Source organism: Mus pahari, chromosome 4, assembly GCF_900095145.1.
Source record: "Mus pahari chromosome 4, PAHARI_EIJ_v1.1, whole genome shotgun sequence".
NCBI lineage: Eukaryota > Metazoa > Chordata > Mammalia > Rodentia > Muridae > Mus > Mus pahari.
In genome coordinates, this window is record NC_034593.1 from 139,617,104 (window position 1) to 139,631,632 (window position 14,529).

Genomic DNA, 14,529 nt, shown 5'->3' on the forward strand with positions numbered 1-14,529 from the left:
CCCTCTCTCTGTGTCCTCTCAGTGGTTATTTGTCTGGCTTAGATCACTTTTTCTTTGATTTTTTTTTCAGTAAAAGTTTATCATAAGAGTTGAGTGCAGCCAGCATTGAATGCTCGTAAATGGTGGGGTATATGTATGGTTTTGTACTTTTGATTCTGTTTCCACTGTCCCAGTAAAACACTTGTTTTCTCCTCTAGTCCTCAACAAGCAGGCGACAGCACCCTCTTAATAAGCACCTCTTTAAACCTTCCACTTTCATGACTTCACATGAGCCACCAGTGTACATGGATGAAGATGATGACCGGTCCTGTCTCCACAGCCACATGAGCGCTGCTGCTGAGGAGGCCTCAGTAAGTTCTTTGCCTGGGTTTATACAGATGATTGCATAGTACGAAGTAAATGGTCCTCTGATTATCCCTACACTTCAGGGAATGCCGACACATATGTCCCCTTTAGCTAACAGCTTAGAGTTAATAAAGACTTAATATACAGTAATAATTTTTGTGGAAAATTCAGCATAGGCGTAAGAAGTCAGAGTAGCCCATTGAACCTGTTTCCCATTACTTAGTATACTGGCTAGTTTTGTGTCAACCTGACACAGCTGGAGTTATCACAGAGAAAGGAGCTTCAGTTGGGGAAATGCTTCCATGAGATCCAGCTATGGGGCATTTTCTCAATTGGTGATCAAGGGAGAGGCCCCTTGTGGGTGGTGCCATCTTGGGTTCTATAAGAGAGCAGGCTGAGCAAGCCAGTGGAAGCAAGCCAGTAAAGAACATCCCTCCATGCCTCTGCATCAGCTTCTGCTTCCTGACCTGCTTGAGTTCCAGTCCTGACTTCTTTCAGTGATGAACAGCAATGTGGAAATGTAAGCTGAATAAACCCTTTCCTCTCCAACTTGCTTCTTGGCCATGATGTTTGTGCAGGAATAGAAACCCTGACTAAGACACTTAGATTTTGTGATTGTCACCAGGCAATAGTTTGGTTTATACATCTTCCTACCCAGTTCTGCTTCAACTTATTTTGGAGGGAGTTCCAGACACCAAATTGAGGTTTCTGAGAAGGTAACTTTACATGTAGTAGAATATTTGCTTGCCCCAGTAAGGTATGTGTAATCAAACTCGCTCAGGGCCCTGTGCACACTAGCAAGCACTCTACCAACTGATTTGCTACAGTGTGTGTTGTAAGGACTGAGTCCTTTGTGTCATTTAACTCTTTCTTCTGCTCTGAATTTTCTGTAAAGTGATTGATTTCTTGCTTGAACAATGTATACTAATACTCTGATTGCATAGAATCAGGGCAGGAGATTTTAATAATAGTTGGCAAGAAAAGATACCTCTTTCTCTTAGATAACTATGTAGTCACTGTAAAAAAATTTTCCCTTTAAATTTTTCCTATGGAAATGCTCATACCTAGTCTTTAAATTACATCTTTTGTGTGTGATTTTGTATTTTGTGATTGTTAGAATGACTCGTTTAAAGAAATGCTTACCTAAACATGTTATGTAACAGGCTGTGCTAAGAGCTTGATAAGGAGTTGTAAAAATACACATGTCTTTGTTCTTCTAGATCTTGGGCTTGTTTATTGATCACATTGATAAATATTTGTTAAAGTCCTTCAAAGGAATAAAAGGAGCCTTCATAGTCATTTAAAAGAGATACTTAGCTTGGAGAGGAAGTTTAAGAGGAAGACCTGAGAAAAGTGTCAGTGAAGATGGTGCCTAAAGCCTGATGAAAAATTAGCCATGACTCACAGCTAAGGTCACCCCATTGATTCTTGAGGGCCTCCCTTATGCCACGTCTCTGTCTTGTTCTGGAGATGCCCCCCTTCACCCTATCAGTTGCAAATTTCCATTTATTTTCTTGGTATCTAGCCATCTCTCCTGTCCTAGGCCTCCCCATACAAATGTAGAGGATGTGCAGCTTGGTCTTCATGTGGGTCCTGAACAGCTGGAATGGGATCTTTCCCAAAAGTTGTAGCCTGTATGTGAGATATATCCTAGCTGGGATACTTTGTAGCCTGTATGTGAGATATATCCTAGCTGGGATACTTTGTCTGAGAGGAAGTCACAGAGACTTGAAGGACCAGGGTAGGGGGATACCCAAGGGGCTCCTCACCTGCTTAGAGAAGAGGAGGGGGGGATAGGGGAAGAATTGTGTCCGGGTGGGGGGAGATAATTGGGAGGGGATGGAAAGTGAATAAGTAAAAAAATAAAATATCAGCCATGAAAATATTAGCTATGTGAAAGGGGTGGCAGAACATCTAAAACAAGTGCTCAGTGCTAGCCACTTACCTAGTGTATGCAAGGCCCTGGATTTAATTCCTACTACAAATTTTTTTTAAAAAGTTGGCAAAATAATGTAATAAGTTAAATTAGATTTAACTTTTTGTTGGTATTATTTATTTTTAAACAGTACTAATGCAAATCATACTGATTACTGTTTTGGGAGACAGTCCCTCTGTGTAGCCTAAGAACGTCTTGAAATGATGATTCTTCTACCTCTCAGCATCCTTAAATTTAGAATTAAAAGCATGTATTGTCATGCTTTTCTGATCCACATAGCTATTTAAGAAGTGTATTTATGAGTCTAGATAACATGTATAGGTTTCTCTTTCCAGAGATGCAGCAGCTAAAGGAATTAAATATGCATAATTTACTCCTTAGTTTGAAAAATCTGTATTCCACCTTAGCTTTATTTGAAAGTTGTCCCTTTTAGGTATCATTTGAGATAGTATAACTTAGAAAACTTTTGAGTATATAGTTGAGTGTGTTAATAAGTCATTTGTGTTAAAGTACAGTCTCAGATCTTCTCCACTCCACTACCTGAAACCATGTAGACAACATTTTTCCAGCTCCTTGTTCGTACCCACCATCCTTCATTCTGTCTGGACAGATTTTACAAAGTAAACACGCAGGTGGCTTCCATATCTGTAGGCTCTTTCTGCATGTATGGAGTTAACCCATCTGAACTAAAATGTGGAGACTATAGTAGTTGCAGAACTTTGAAATGGATGAAAGATATGCTAGTGGAGTGTGAAACTGAAGAAGCTTTTATCTAGTTGAAGACCTTGAACCTGACTCATTCGAAGCTGTAGTACTAGTTAGCAGATTTGAGTCGTGACAAAATTAGATAATGCAGGATATTTATATCTTGGGCATCCGGGTGTATCATGAAACGGGGGTTCAAGTCATCCACTAGTTAATTAATTCCACTAATTAATTATATGATCTGGAGCAGTTGTTACAATTTCTATAAGCATCCATTTCCTTAATGTGAAACAAAAGCATAGTAGTTAATAACTTAATCTTACAGTGGATGAGGGAGATGAGATTTTTATCTTATCCAGGATTGAGAATTCATGGATCTTGGGCATTGGATTCATGGTGCATATAGGAAACTTGTAACCATGGGGTCAATCATTAAGGTGCAAAGGATCCTAGGTAGCAGAGCAAATACAAAACCAGGATAGTGATTAGATATCTCAGTAGGCTTTTGGAAACCAGTGTGAGGTGAGACCTCACAAGAAAAATGGAAAGTGGCATTGTGAGAGACTTATGTGCTGTTTTGGAGCAGACATTACTGTGGGTCACGGGTGTGGCTTTTGGAGTGGGAACCAGAGAGAGGTTGGAGGTGAGATCACTGTAGTGGAACTGAGAGCAGAGAGCTGTCAGACAGATGACCAGACACTAGGAGAGTCTTAGCATTGCCCAGCAGAGTGAGTGAGCTTCATTGTCAGTCACTGTTGCAGTGAAATTGCTGGTCAGTTGTAGAGTTGGAAATCAGTACTGAATTTTACATCTTGAAGTCAGTGTTCTATGAACCCTTTGAAGTATTTATACAGTCCACAGTGTTTCCTAAATAGCCAGTGTGATTGAAGGAAAGTGGGTGACTCGAGTGAAAAGTGTGCTGTTTTGATCAGTTATTACAAATGCAGAGTATACAACATGGGAAGAAATTTGTTTGCTTGTTCCAAAAAGATTACCATGTTTACAGAGGCAGGTGTGTGAACTGTTGGAGCAGGGAGAGGTCAGGGTGAGGCTTCTGAAGCAGCAATGGTGACATAGGTTTTGATTTTGAGACTGTATGACAGGCGGAGTCTCTGCATATCCCTTACACTGTGAGGCACTGTAGCTCATCTGAATAGTATTGAAAGTCCTGTAAAATTGGAGGGTGGACTGGAAAGATGGGTCAGTTTGTAATGTGCTTGCTGCATGGCATGAGGACTTGATTGGGCTCCCCAGTACCCATGTAAAAATGTAGGCATGATGCATGCCTGTAAACTCAGTGCTGGGGAAGCAGACGCAGAAGGGATAGTGGAGCCATCGGCCAGCAACTCTAGCTGAAGTGGTGAGCTCACACACCAAAAAGTACTAGCGTCTTCAAAGTAATAAATGTCAGTACAAAAATAATCAGGATTGTATGTCTCACAATTAGTCCATTTTAATTATCAAGCTAACACTTTTATATTTGGTTTTTAACAGGATGAAGAAAGCATTCCTATCATATATAGGAGTTTACCTGAATATAAAGAACTATTACAGTTTAAAAAGTTGAAAAAGCAGAAACTTCAACAAATGCAAGCAGAAAGTGGGTTTGTGCAACATGTAGGCTTTAAGGTAAGCAACTCATTTGGTTTTTAAAAGGATGAGAAGGTTCTCTAAGTGGCTGCTGGATTATTCAACTCTGAAATCTCCAAGCACTCAGGGTATTCTAAGTATTCTTTTATACATACATGTAAAGGTGGTTGTTGCACAGTCTGATGGTCTTTGTGGAGAAGAACACACTCATTTGTTGATCATGTGAGTTTGAGGCCAGCAAGGAATGTGTAGTAAGACTCTCTGTCTTAAAATCCTAGAGATTTTATGTAAACAGTTAAAGTAGCTGAGCAATAGCTGAGCTCACCTGAAAAATGTGTTTGTAAGGCAAGAAAGAAGCTGTGTGAGACTGGAGATCCTGTCAGGAGTTTAAATAATCCTAGGAGAACAAGTAGGGAACAGTTGTAAGAGTTTAGAACAGATGATAGCATGAAATTTGCATTTCTAGAAGGTGGGTTTGCTGACTTCTAGGAAAGTACCAGATTTAGAATAACAGCTCTGAATTGATCACTATTACTACATTTCTAAAAGCAACTCATTCATCTGTTTTAATGTAATTAAAAATGTGTAAGTGGAGTGGGACTGGAGATGCTTCTGGCCTTAGTGTGGGGACTGGACCAGAAGGAGGCTAGAAGGAGACAGGTGGCATCTTGGAGATTCTTCTTCGGATATCACCAGAGTGTGTCCTGCCTGCACCGTGTGGTATTGGGAAGGCATAGACTGGTAGGTTTGCATCGTTGTGGGCTTTATAAGTGACTGCACTTAGTTAATTAGGCTGGAGAAAGCTGCAGCAAGACTGTAATGGTGATGTTGCTGTTGGTATGTGATAAAAATGTTGATGCATGCTATGACTAATTAATTGCTGGTCGTTTGGAGTAACCCTTTCCTCTTGACCCTTCAGTAACCTTCTCCTTAAGGAATTTTCCTAACTGGCTTCTAGTTTTTTGAAAGGAAACTGAGTCTTTTTATAACTAGGTTGTAGATCTCAGCTGTGGCTTATTAGGTAGTATGTTATCAGAGAAGCTAGGAATGAGAATTACTTTGTGCCTTTTAAGGTCACTGTTCTATTGCTGTGAAGAGACATCATATGGAAACTTTTAGAAAACATTTTATTGGGGGTTTGCTTACAATTTTAGAGTGTGGATCTATGACTGTCATGGTGGGAAGCAAGCTGGCATACATAGTGCCAGAGCAGTAGCGTTGCATCCTGGTCTTCTGGCGGTAGGCAGAGACTAGGGCACACCTCCTAATCCTTCCAAATTAGTTCCACCAACCGGAGACCAAGCATTCAGATGTCTGCCCTATAGAGCTGTTCTCATCCAAATCACAGTTCTTCAGTTTCCAAAATCCTACACTGAGACAGGCTTGCAGTACACTGCCCTATGGAGAGCAAGCTGTGCCTGCCTTCTTGTCATTGTAGGCTTTGTTCTTTGGGATCAATCTGATGACTCTCTAGCGAGGACTCTGACACTGTCTGCTAGCTCATGCCCAGGGTTGCTCTAGCTCTGTGTGAGTCAGGTGTTCACAGTTGCTCACTGGTTTCAAGCAAATGTAGTTTACTAGTGGCAAAATACTCAACTTTGAGGTGATTGACTTAAAAACTTCTTCTATAATACAAGGGGTATTTCTCATCTACCAGCAGTCTGAGCTTCAGTGGCTGGACCTTTCTCTACTCCACTGGGAATTCTGTCTGACTTAAGCAAGTGTGTTACATCCCAGCATGGAGGGAGGGTATGTCTTTATCATATCATGTGCTCCCTGGTAGAAAGGAAGCACAGCCAAGTACCCTGCTGAGTGTCTGTGTCTGTTGCAGTGTGATAACTGTGGTGTGGAACCTATCCAAGGGGTCCGGTGGCACTGCCAGGATTGTCCTCCAGAAATGTCTTTGGATTTCTGTGACTCTTGTTCAGACTGGTAAGTGTTTTATTTTGGGAACAATAACCTCAAACAGTGAACTTTATTTCCAAACTTGTTTAGAGTGTAATTGTTTATGCATTAGATTTTATTCTAAGCAGTTAAAATCTTCCTTAAATCACATCAGATCTCAAGCAACTTTTTGTTAAAACTTTCGAAGAGATTAAGTGGGAAGATTTTTTTAATGGGTAAATCAAAATGCATCTGGAGTCATGTAATAATGAGTCTGTCTGTGTGTTTTTCACTTACAGCCCACATGAAACAGATATTCACAAGGAAGACCACCAGTTAGAACCTGTTTATAAGTCAGAGACGTTCTTAGACAGAGACTACTGTGTGTCCCAGGGCACCAGTTATAGTTATCTGGACCCCAACTACTTCCCAGCCAACAGATGACATGGGAGAGTGTCGTCGGCACTAGTCCTCATCAACAAGCAGCAGTGGCATCATGGTTAATGGTGTGCACAGTCTGGACACTCAAAGCATGAGAGCTCCCCGCGTGTTCTCGTCCAGTACAGCTCTGCTCTGTGTGGCTGTAGATCAGCAGCTGAACATTCCTGGTGAGCCGAGACGTTCCCTGCTGAGATTTTCACCACTAACTTAAAGCCTTGTAGGTGGTGATGTTAAATGGGTGAGGTGGAAACAAGAGCACGTATTAATGCCAGAATCAATTCCAAAGGTTTTAAAGACCTCGGTCATAAATATGATAATGAAAGACAAAGTATTTATATTAAATCAGTTTAGTAGCTTTCAGTTTTGTGAAGATAGTTTTCAGCGCAGAAACAGACTTATAGATGAAGTTTTAACCAGTGATGGTGTTTGCTTCTAGGATGTGTACTCTAAAAGAACTCACTGTCTGGTGGTCACTAATGGCCTGTAGTAGACTGGAGCTGCTTAACGGTTTGATACCTAACTTTTAATCACGATGAACTGTCCTTACCAAGAGCAAAGCAAGACATAGCTGTGGCTTTGCTTCTGTAACCAGCTCATGGGGTGTGAATGTCATGAAGTTGTCTCGCAGATATATTTTTAATGTCATGTTATCTGAGATGATCATGTGTTGTGTACAGACTATGTTGAGAAGTGCCAGTGGTAGTAACCGTGAAGTCTGACTCACACCATTAATCCCTTTAAAGTACACAGCCTTCTGCCTCTGTGTGGAGTTGTCAGTACAGCTCGTCAAAGAAAACTGCCTAATATAAAAATCATATATATGGTGATAATTTTTCCCTCTTTTGTAGTCTGCACAAGATCCATAAAGATTGTATTTTTATTACTATTTAACGAGTGATTAAATGTAGTCTGCACAGTGAGCAAGAGTTCACAATTCTTTTATACTGCTGGATTTTGTTGTGCATCATTTAAAACATTTTGTATATTTCTTATCTGTGTATACAGTATGTTTTTGAATAATGTTCATTTGTCAGGAGAACTGTGAGAAATAAACGATGTGGATATGTTTGTTTATATTATAGAAAGCTTGTTGTGGATTCCTTTGGGTCAAATTTTGTTTTTTTGTTTTTTTGGTTTTTTTTTAGAATTTATTATTTAAAAGTCTGTTTTTCATCTGTATTTGCTTTCTGTCCTTTATAAAGGGTGAAGATGTATTGTGTTAGTGTTCTCAGGTAGCGTGCTGAAACACTGCACAGTAAAGGTGCTGACTAATGTCCAGATGTGGAACCTAAATATAAGTCAGAATATTATCCTAGTAGTTTTTTTCTTAATAAAATTAAGTACTTATGTGTTGAAACAGGTGGTTTTCAAAAGTTATCAAAAAAAAAGATAGTATATATTCTGTAGTAGATTGAGTATTAATACTAGTCTAGTTTTTAACATTTTTTTTTTTTTTTTTTTAAGTTCAGGGAACATTATTTACTAATTCTTTTCAATACTCAGCAAGGTATTAAAAGCTACCCTGAATTTTTTTAATTAAAAAAATACAGAATTTTAAATATAGAAAAGAGAAATTTAAATAATATATTGATTATGTATCACTGGTCATATTGATACAGTCTATTGTACTTAGAAAAGTTGACAGGTTTTTAATCTCTGGGCTATTAGTGAAGGAGAGGCAGTTGAACGATGTGTCTCTATACTAAATGCTCAGTGTATATGCCGAAGGGCTTCCTTCCATCTGCAATATGCAGGACGGTTGCACCTGTCTGTATAGAAATAGTACCAGATAGTTGTTTAGATCCATCCAGAAGTCCCATAGAGGTGAAGTACAATGTGGAAGGGATATGAGCGGCACGGTTGTAATGTCATCAGGAGCGGACAAGCCTACTTGAATGCGTTTTAAGGCTGAGATAGTAATGTGGTTTTTTCCTGTTTGAACAGAAAATGTATTTATTTGGATTTTTCAGCTCTAAGCACACCGTCCCCATGGCTTGCTGGGAATAATTCCTGGTGTTGTATTTGAGGGTTGCACAAGAAGGCAGGTTGTTCTTTGCAAGTAGACTCTTCGACTGTCGGACTTGAGAAGCTGTGTCTTCAAGTTTCTTAGTAGGTCAGATTTATGGTATATGATGCTCAAGTTGTTTGCTATAATTGGAGGAACATTTAATAACACCGGAAGTGATTGCTCTGAGGTTAGGGAGAGGAGTTTCCTTTAATGTGATGCACCGATAGTAATTGCTGATTTAGCACCTCCTGTGCACAAAGCAAGCATGTGGCAACTCACTGGATTCTCAGCCCAACGAAGTAGGTTCATTTATTACCCTGTTTCCATGGGAGATCTATCCAGGAAGAAATGACTCACCCAGGGTCATATTGGTAGAGAGATGATAAGACTTTAACCAAGATGGATCCCTTTGTCGCGATTGGATTCTCAAGCAAGAGCACCGCCACTCTCAGGTTCTCTGCGTTTTCCATGCCTTCGTTCTCATGCAATGCTAGAGTACAAACCTGAGCCCATGTCCATATTTGCAATACAAGTGAGAGGCTCGTGTGTGGCTGGAAAGTGCCAGTGTATCCCACCATTGTGAGTCCTGCGAGCACACATGGAGAGCCTCTCCATGGCCTCTCACCTGATCAATCCCATGGTATTCCTTGACCCTTCTCCCCCCATCAGTCCCAGAGCATGGCTACTGAGATGTTAGTTATGGATTTTAAAGGCTGACAGAAAATGGCACACCACTGTAATAGATAATTTCCCTTAAAGAGCTCAGTGAGATATGCTGTATATGCTTTCTTACTCTGGATAGCCAGGTTTGAAACTTACCAGTCTTTGTGTACAGGAGGAAACCGGTAGTTTCCAGTGCATTGCCCTCTTTAAACCTCTAGAATCAAAGAGGAAAGGCTACTGCTATTCATATGATCTCAGAGAAAACAAAGCCTGCTTCTAGGGTTTATGTATCTGTTAAGTGGATTGATTTCTGAGAATTGTGTCATGTATGCTTCATAAGAACAGTTCACGTCTGTCTCTATTCTCTGACTTTTTAACAAATTCTCTATATTTGTTGGTTATGTGACCCAGTATTTTGGTAAGTTACACTCTTTCTTCTTTAGAGGGTACTGGGGTCCAGTATTAGGTGCTAGTGACTCTACAGGTAGTCCCCTGATATGCCCTGGGGGACAGCATTTGCACCCAGCTTTACGTGTAGGGTGTGATTAGCAATCAGATAATGTATTGTGGGGGTGACTCCACCATGCTTGCTGTGACATTTTGGGTCTTATTCCCAGTTGGGGAAGTTAAGTACCCTTGATTGAGTTCTAGGAACTAGTTACTGACTTGTAGCCTTCCTAATTGTATCTGTGACTAAAGTGAAGGCACTGAGAATGAAAACAGAAGGGACAGATGTGGCGACTCCTGCAAGAGAAAAGCCAGGCTGTGTGGAGCTTGGAGACAACCGTGTGCAAATAAACCATGTGTAAAGAAAATGCTATTTGAAGAAAAGTAGTCCCGGAGTATGAGGAGCTCTGTCGCTTTAGATCGAATGGCTGAGCAACCGTCACTGGCAGTTGTGGTAGCGGTGTGGGTCAGCTTTCGGGAGGATACAAGAGCTCTGACGCCACTGGTAAGGACGTGCAGCCTGGGATGGGCTGGGTTTCCCTGGGCAGCTTTGAAGACAGGCAGTGTGTGTGTGGCGTGAACCAAATTGGGGGTGGGGGTGGAGAGGCCTTGATGGTGTCTGGGAGGCAGCACCAGTTTAGGTACAGCCTTGAACACAGGTGTGTTCTGAGGTTGTCTACATGCATAGCCTTTTGCTAGGCAGAAACTGCTACAGTCCATTCATATTTTAAAGCGTGACTTTATGATGTCACTTGGAGTCATTCACGTGGGCAATGTGTGTCTTAGCTGTTCTGTGGAAAACTGACTTGCATTCCCGGGTACTGATTCCTGCTGAAGTTTTCCAGGCTGCTTGCCTGCGTGTCTGCTGCCTCACTGCCTCATCCAGAGCTGTGGGTGCAGGGTTGCCAGTGTATGCTGTGTGTTGGGTTGTCATCCTCTAGTAGCACTTTCCACTCTTGCTCTAGTGTCCGTGCTCACTGTTGGTGACATTTGGGGCAGTGTAAGCATTTCAGCCATGTGAGTATGGGAGCATGATGCGCCCTTTCTGGTAATGGAGGCCTAACTGTAACCAAAGAACTTGATTTCTTGTCTAGCACACACTAACATTTCTATTTAGGAGCCAGTTGTAGGGAAAAAGAAATATGAAAATGACCATGTATCATGAATACATTAACAACTTCTCTGTAATAGCTCAAATCTGGTCTATGGCCAAATCATATAAGTGGATCATAATTTTAACCTATTTACTGTGTTTGCTTCTGTTTGGAATGAAAGCTTTCATATGCTTTCCAGAATGATGAGTTATAAATAAATAGAGAAAGAATCATCCTGGCTTCCATTTATTTCATTTGTACATAAATGTTTTGAGGAAAAAAATGATTTTAAAAATACAGTTGTGTCCTGGAACCATACCAGTGTTTGCTCACTCGTTGAGGAAAGAGTCATGCAAACCAAACTGAGTGTGGTGGTGACTGAGTGCAAGGTGCAGGGATTTCAGAAGACACAAGCCACTCTGCACAAAACACCCAAGCTTCACTGTGACGCAATTACCCACAGAGCAGGCCCTTGACACAGGCACAGCACAGGCGCTGCCGGACACCGTGTTCTAGCTAGCGTGCCCTCCCCAGCATCGGTTGAGAGATTGTTCCTTCCTTTTTATGTGGCAGTATATCAGGGAGTAATTGTCTCAGATCAAAACTACAAGTTGGTTTTGTCCAGTGAGTGAAGTAGCATCTCTCATACTTTAAAATGAGCTCTGGTCTCTGGTACTAAAGTACATAATTGCTGAGCCGCACTGCCATGTGGAGAGGAGCGGCTTGTAGGCTTGGCCAGAGTTGTTAGCATCTGTGACACAGTTCCAAATAGCTAGTGTCCCAAAGTGGGTGGGACTGATTGTCTGGTTTTGCTCTCTAAGAGAATGTCATTTTGAAATATTTCTGTCAGGAACTACTGGCTTGATACCTTGTATCCCATAGGACATTTAAAAGTCCCACTAGGACTCTGGGCCCTCTCATGGATGGGAACTGAAGAAGCAGCCAGTACCGGATGAGGTGTCCAAGCTTGTCCCCATGCTAGCAACCCACATCAGGGAGGGACAAATAAGCCCGTGAGAAGGAGGAAGCTGCGATGGAGAAATAGGGATATGATGTCCCTGTGTGACGGATCAGACTGCAGCCGGCCCTGCGGCACAGCGGGACAGGCGGATCCTACACTGTTCTTTACATCTAAAAACAAGTACCAGAGTGGGGACAATTGCCAGCACGGGGGAGAGAAAGGTGGACAGTCCGAAGTATACCATGCACAATTTCCAGAACCTCTCGTGAGCTGAGCTGGGACGGGTGGGGGTGGGGACAAAGTGAAAGGTGTGAAGGGTGAATTCCATGTGTTTCTGTTTCCACTTAGTTGTACATTTTCTCCTTCAGAAAACAGAGTCAATAGCTGTGCAGAGCTGAAGAAAAACTTGATCTGGTGTTCCCTCTGCATTTACCTGTACTTAAAAGGAAAAGAGAGTTATTAACCTTCTGACTTGCTTTTAAATATGATCATTTTTTAAAAATAATGAAACAAGATTACCCGCTTCTGCCCACTAATAGTGCCCACTCCCCAGACCCACGGACTAGAGTGACAAATGATTGCTTAAAAGACAGGTCCCCACGTGGTGGTGCATGTCTTTACTCAGAGCACCCAGGAAGCAGGGGAGGGTGGACCTCAGTGGGTCGAAGACCAGCCTGGCCACGCAAGGCTACACGCTGAGACCCCGTCTCCAAACTAAAATGTACAGCACTAGATTAAAGTGAGAGAGCATCACTACATATTTATTAAGGTGGCCCAACCCCCAAGGCTGACATCACCAAACGGCTAGGGTGTGAAACAACCGGAACTCTTCATTGCTGACAAAACCGAAAAAACGTATGGCCACTTGGAGGGCCTTGCGGTTCCTTCAAACACACCCCTCCGGCAGATTATGTGGAACATTATTTGTTCCACATAATCCCAAATAACCCCAAACCTGCACAAACTTCAAAGTTACATAGGTAAATGTCTAGGTCCGTCAGCTTTAGGATGAAATGAGCTGAAGACACGAGGAGGCCTGAGTGTATATCAAGACAGTCTGAAGGGGGCACAGACGCAACGGTGGAAAGAGCAATTATAGCACATGGGAGAGAGTGGAGAAGTCTGGGTGGAGTTGCTTCACAGTCCAATTGTGCAGACATACAGTGTCTTACAACAGTGAGGCATTGGGGTCAGCCATTGCCATTGGGGGACAGTGTAGGTTCTTCTATTGTGACAAATGGTGACTTTGATAGTTGAGGTGTGTGTGGGAGGGGGAATGGGATGTCTGGGAACTCTTCTATTTTCTTGTGAACCTAAAAGTGCTCTAAACCATCCAAACATTACAGTGAGGACCGTGTTCAATGTATCGTTAGAAATCAGGGAACACTTCAGTGTATTGGGGTGCTTAGATGAGGTAGGAGTAGCCTGGGTTAGAGGGGCAGGGGCAGGGCCCCGGGCCTCGGTGTGCAGATATTCACCAGGGGCAGAGTCATTGAAGACAGGATACAGCAGCAAAGGAAGCCAGCAACAGATGGAGTAGAAAGAGGGTTTGTGTCCTGGGTGCCCAGCCAGCCACTGGGCATTGTTCACACCCACCCTCTTCAGAAGAGAGGCCTGACCAGCGGAAGTGCTGTGGAGGCCAGAGAGTGCCCTTGGTGTGCCTTAGACGCGGCCTTGCTTGCTTTGGGGAGAACTGATGTGAGGCTTTACCACCTAAAGAGGAGCTGAGCTTCCCACCAGCTGCCGTTCTTCGTTCTTCAGGGCCACTGATGTCCTGGGATGGATGGGCTGTGGAGCTCTCAAGAGAACAACTCCAAAGCTGCTGGAGCCAAAATTATTTTAATTAACCTTTAAAAGGTGAAATTACTCAAAAGAGTTAGGAGGATTAAGCCAGGAGCAGGTAGCTTGGTGGCCTGAAGGCATGTGGGTAGAGGTTCATTATGCTAAGGGACAAGAAAGTAACAGAAGACGACAGAGGCCTGGGGTGTAGTATAAGAACTGACTAATGCGCGGGGGCCAGTGTTTAAGCCCAAGTTCTTCGTAGAACAGCTGCCAGTGCCTTGCTAGAGGCTCCGTGCAGTCAACAGGTTTTCCAGGTGATTTTGCCATGTGCCAATTGTACTAAATAATGGGTTTCGCCACGCTCTTTTTTTTTATTTGTTTGTTTTTTGTTGTTTGTTTGTTTTTCGAGACAGGGTTTCTCTGTGTAGCCCTGGCTGTCCCGGAACTCACTCTGTAGACCAGGCTGGCCTCGAACTCAGAAATCCGCCTGCCTCTGCTTCCCAAGTGCTGGGATTAAAGGCGTGCGCCACCACGCCAGGCTTCATGCTGCCTTTATAATTGCAAACGGCACCCCTCAGTAGCAGATGGCTCCCTGTTCTCTCATCCCCTCTTCACACTACCCCCTCTCTCTTCCAGATCATACCCCCTTTTAACGGATTGTGCATACAAGAGA

General features: G+C 42.5%; 2 protein-coding genes across 8 annotated transcripts in view; one reads left to right on the plus strand and one right to left on the minus strand.

The window, feature by feature from the left end:
* Nucleotides 1–7,982, plus strand: part of Zzz3 (zinc finger ZZ-type containing 3) — a 68,110-nt gene extending 60,128 nt beyond the window's left edge. For all 6 annotated transcript variants that reach the window (XM_021196188.2, XM_021196189.2, XM_029537240.1 and 3 more), the window contains 4 exons: nucleotides 198–350; nucleotides 4,481–4,615; nucleotides 6,408–6,508; nucleotides 6,760–7,982. In XM_021196188.2, the coding sequence (XP_021051847.1) occupies nucleotides 198–350; nucleotides 4,481–4,615; nucleotides 6,408–6,508; nucleotides 6,760–6,904 (534 nt within the window). In that variant the 3' untranslated portion in view covers nucleotides 6,905–7,982. The remainder of the gene's footprint in view (nucleotides 1–197; nucleotides 351–4,480; nucleotides 4,616–6,407; nucleotides 6,509–6,759) is intronic.
* A 3,352-nt stretch (nucleotides 7,983–11,334) lies between these two features.
* Nucleotides 11,335–14,529, minus strand: part of Ak5 (adenylate kinase 5) — a 197,991-nt gene continuing 194,796 nt past the window's right edge. The window contains exon 14 of one of the 2 annotated variants that reach the window (XM_021196469.2): nucleotides 11,335–12,507. In XM_021196469.2, the coding sequence (XP_021052128.1) occupies nucleotides 12,439–12,507 (69 nt within the window). In that variant the 3' untranslated portion in view covers nucleotides 11,335–12,438. Of the gene's footprint in view, nucleotides 12,513–14,529 lie in introns of both variants that reach the window. The other variant, XM_029538109.1, reaches the window with a different exon arrangement.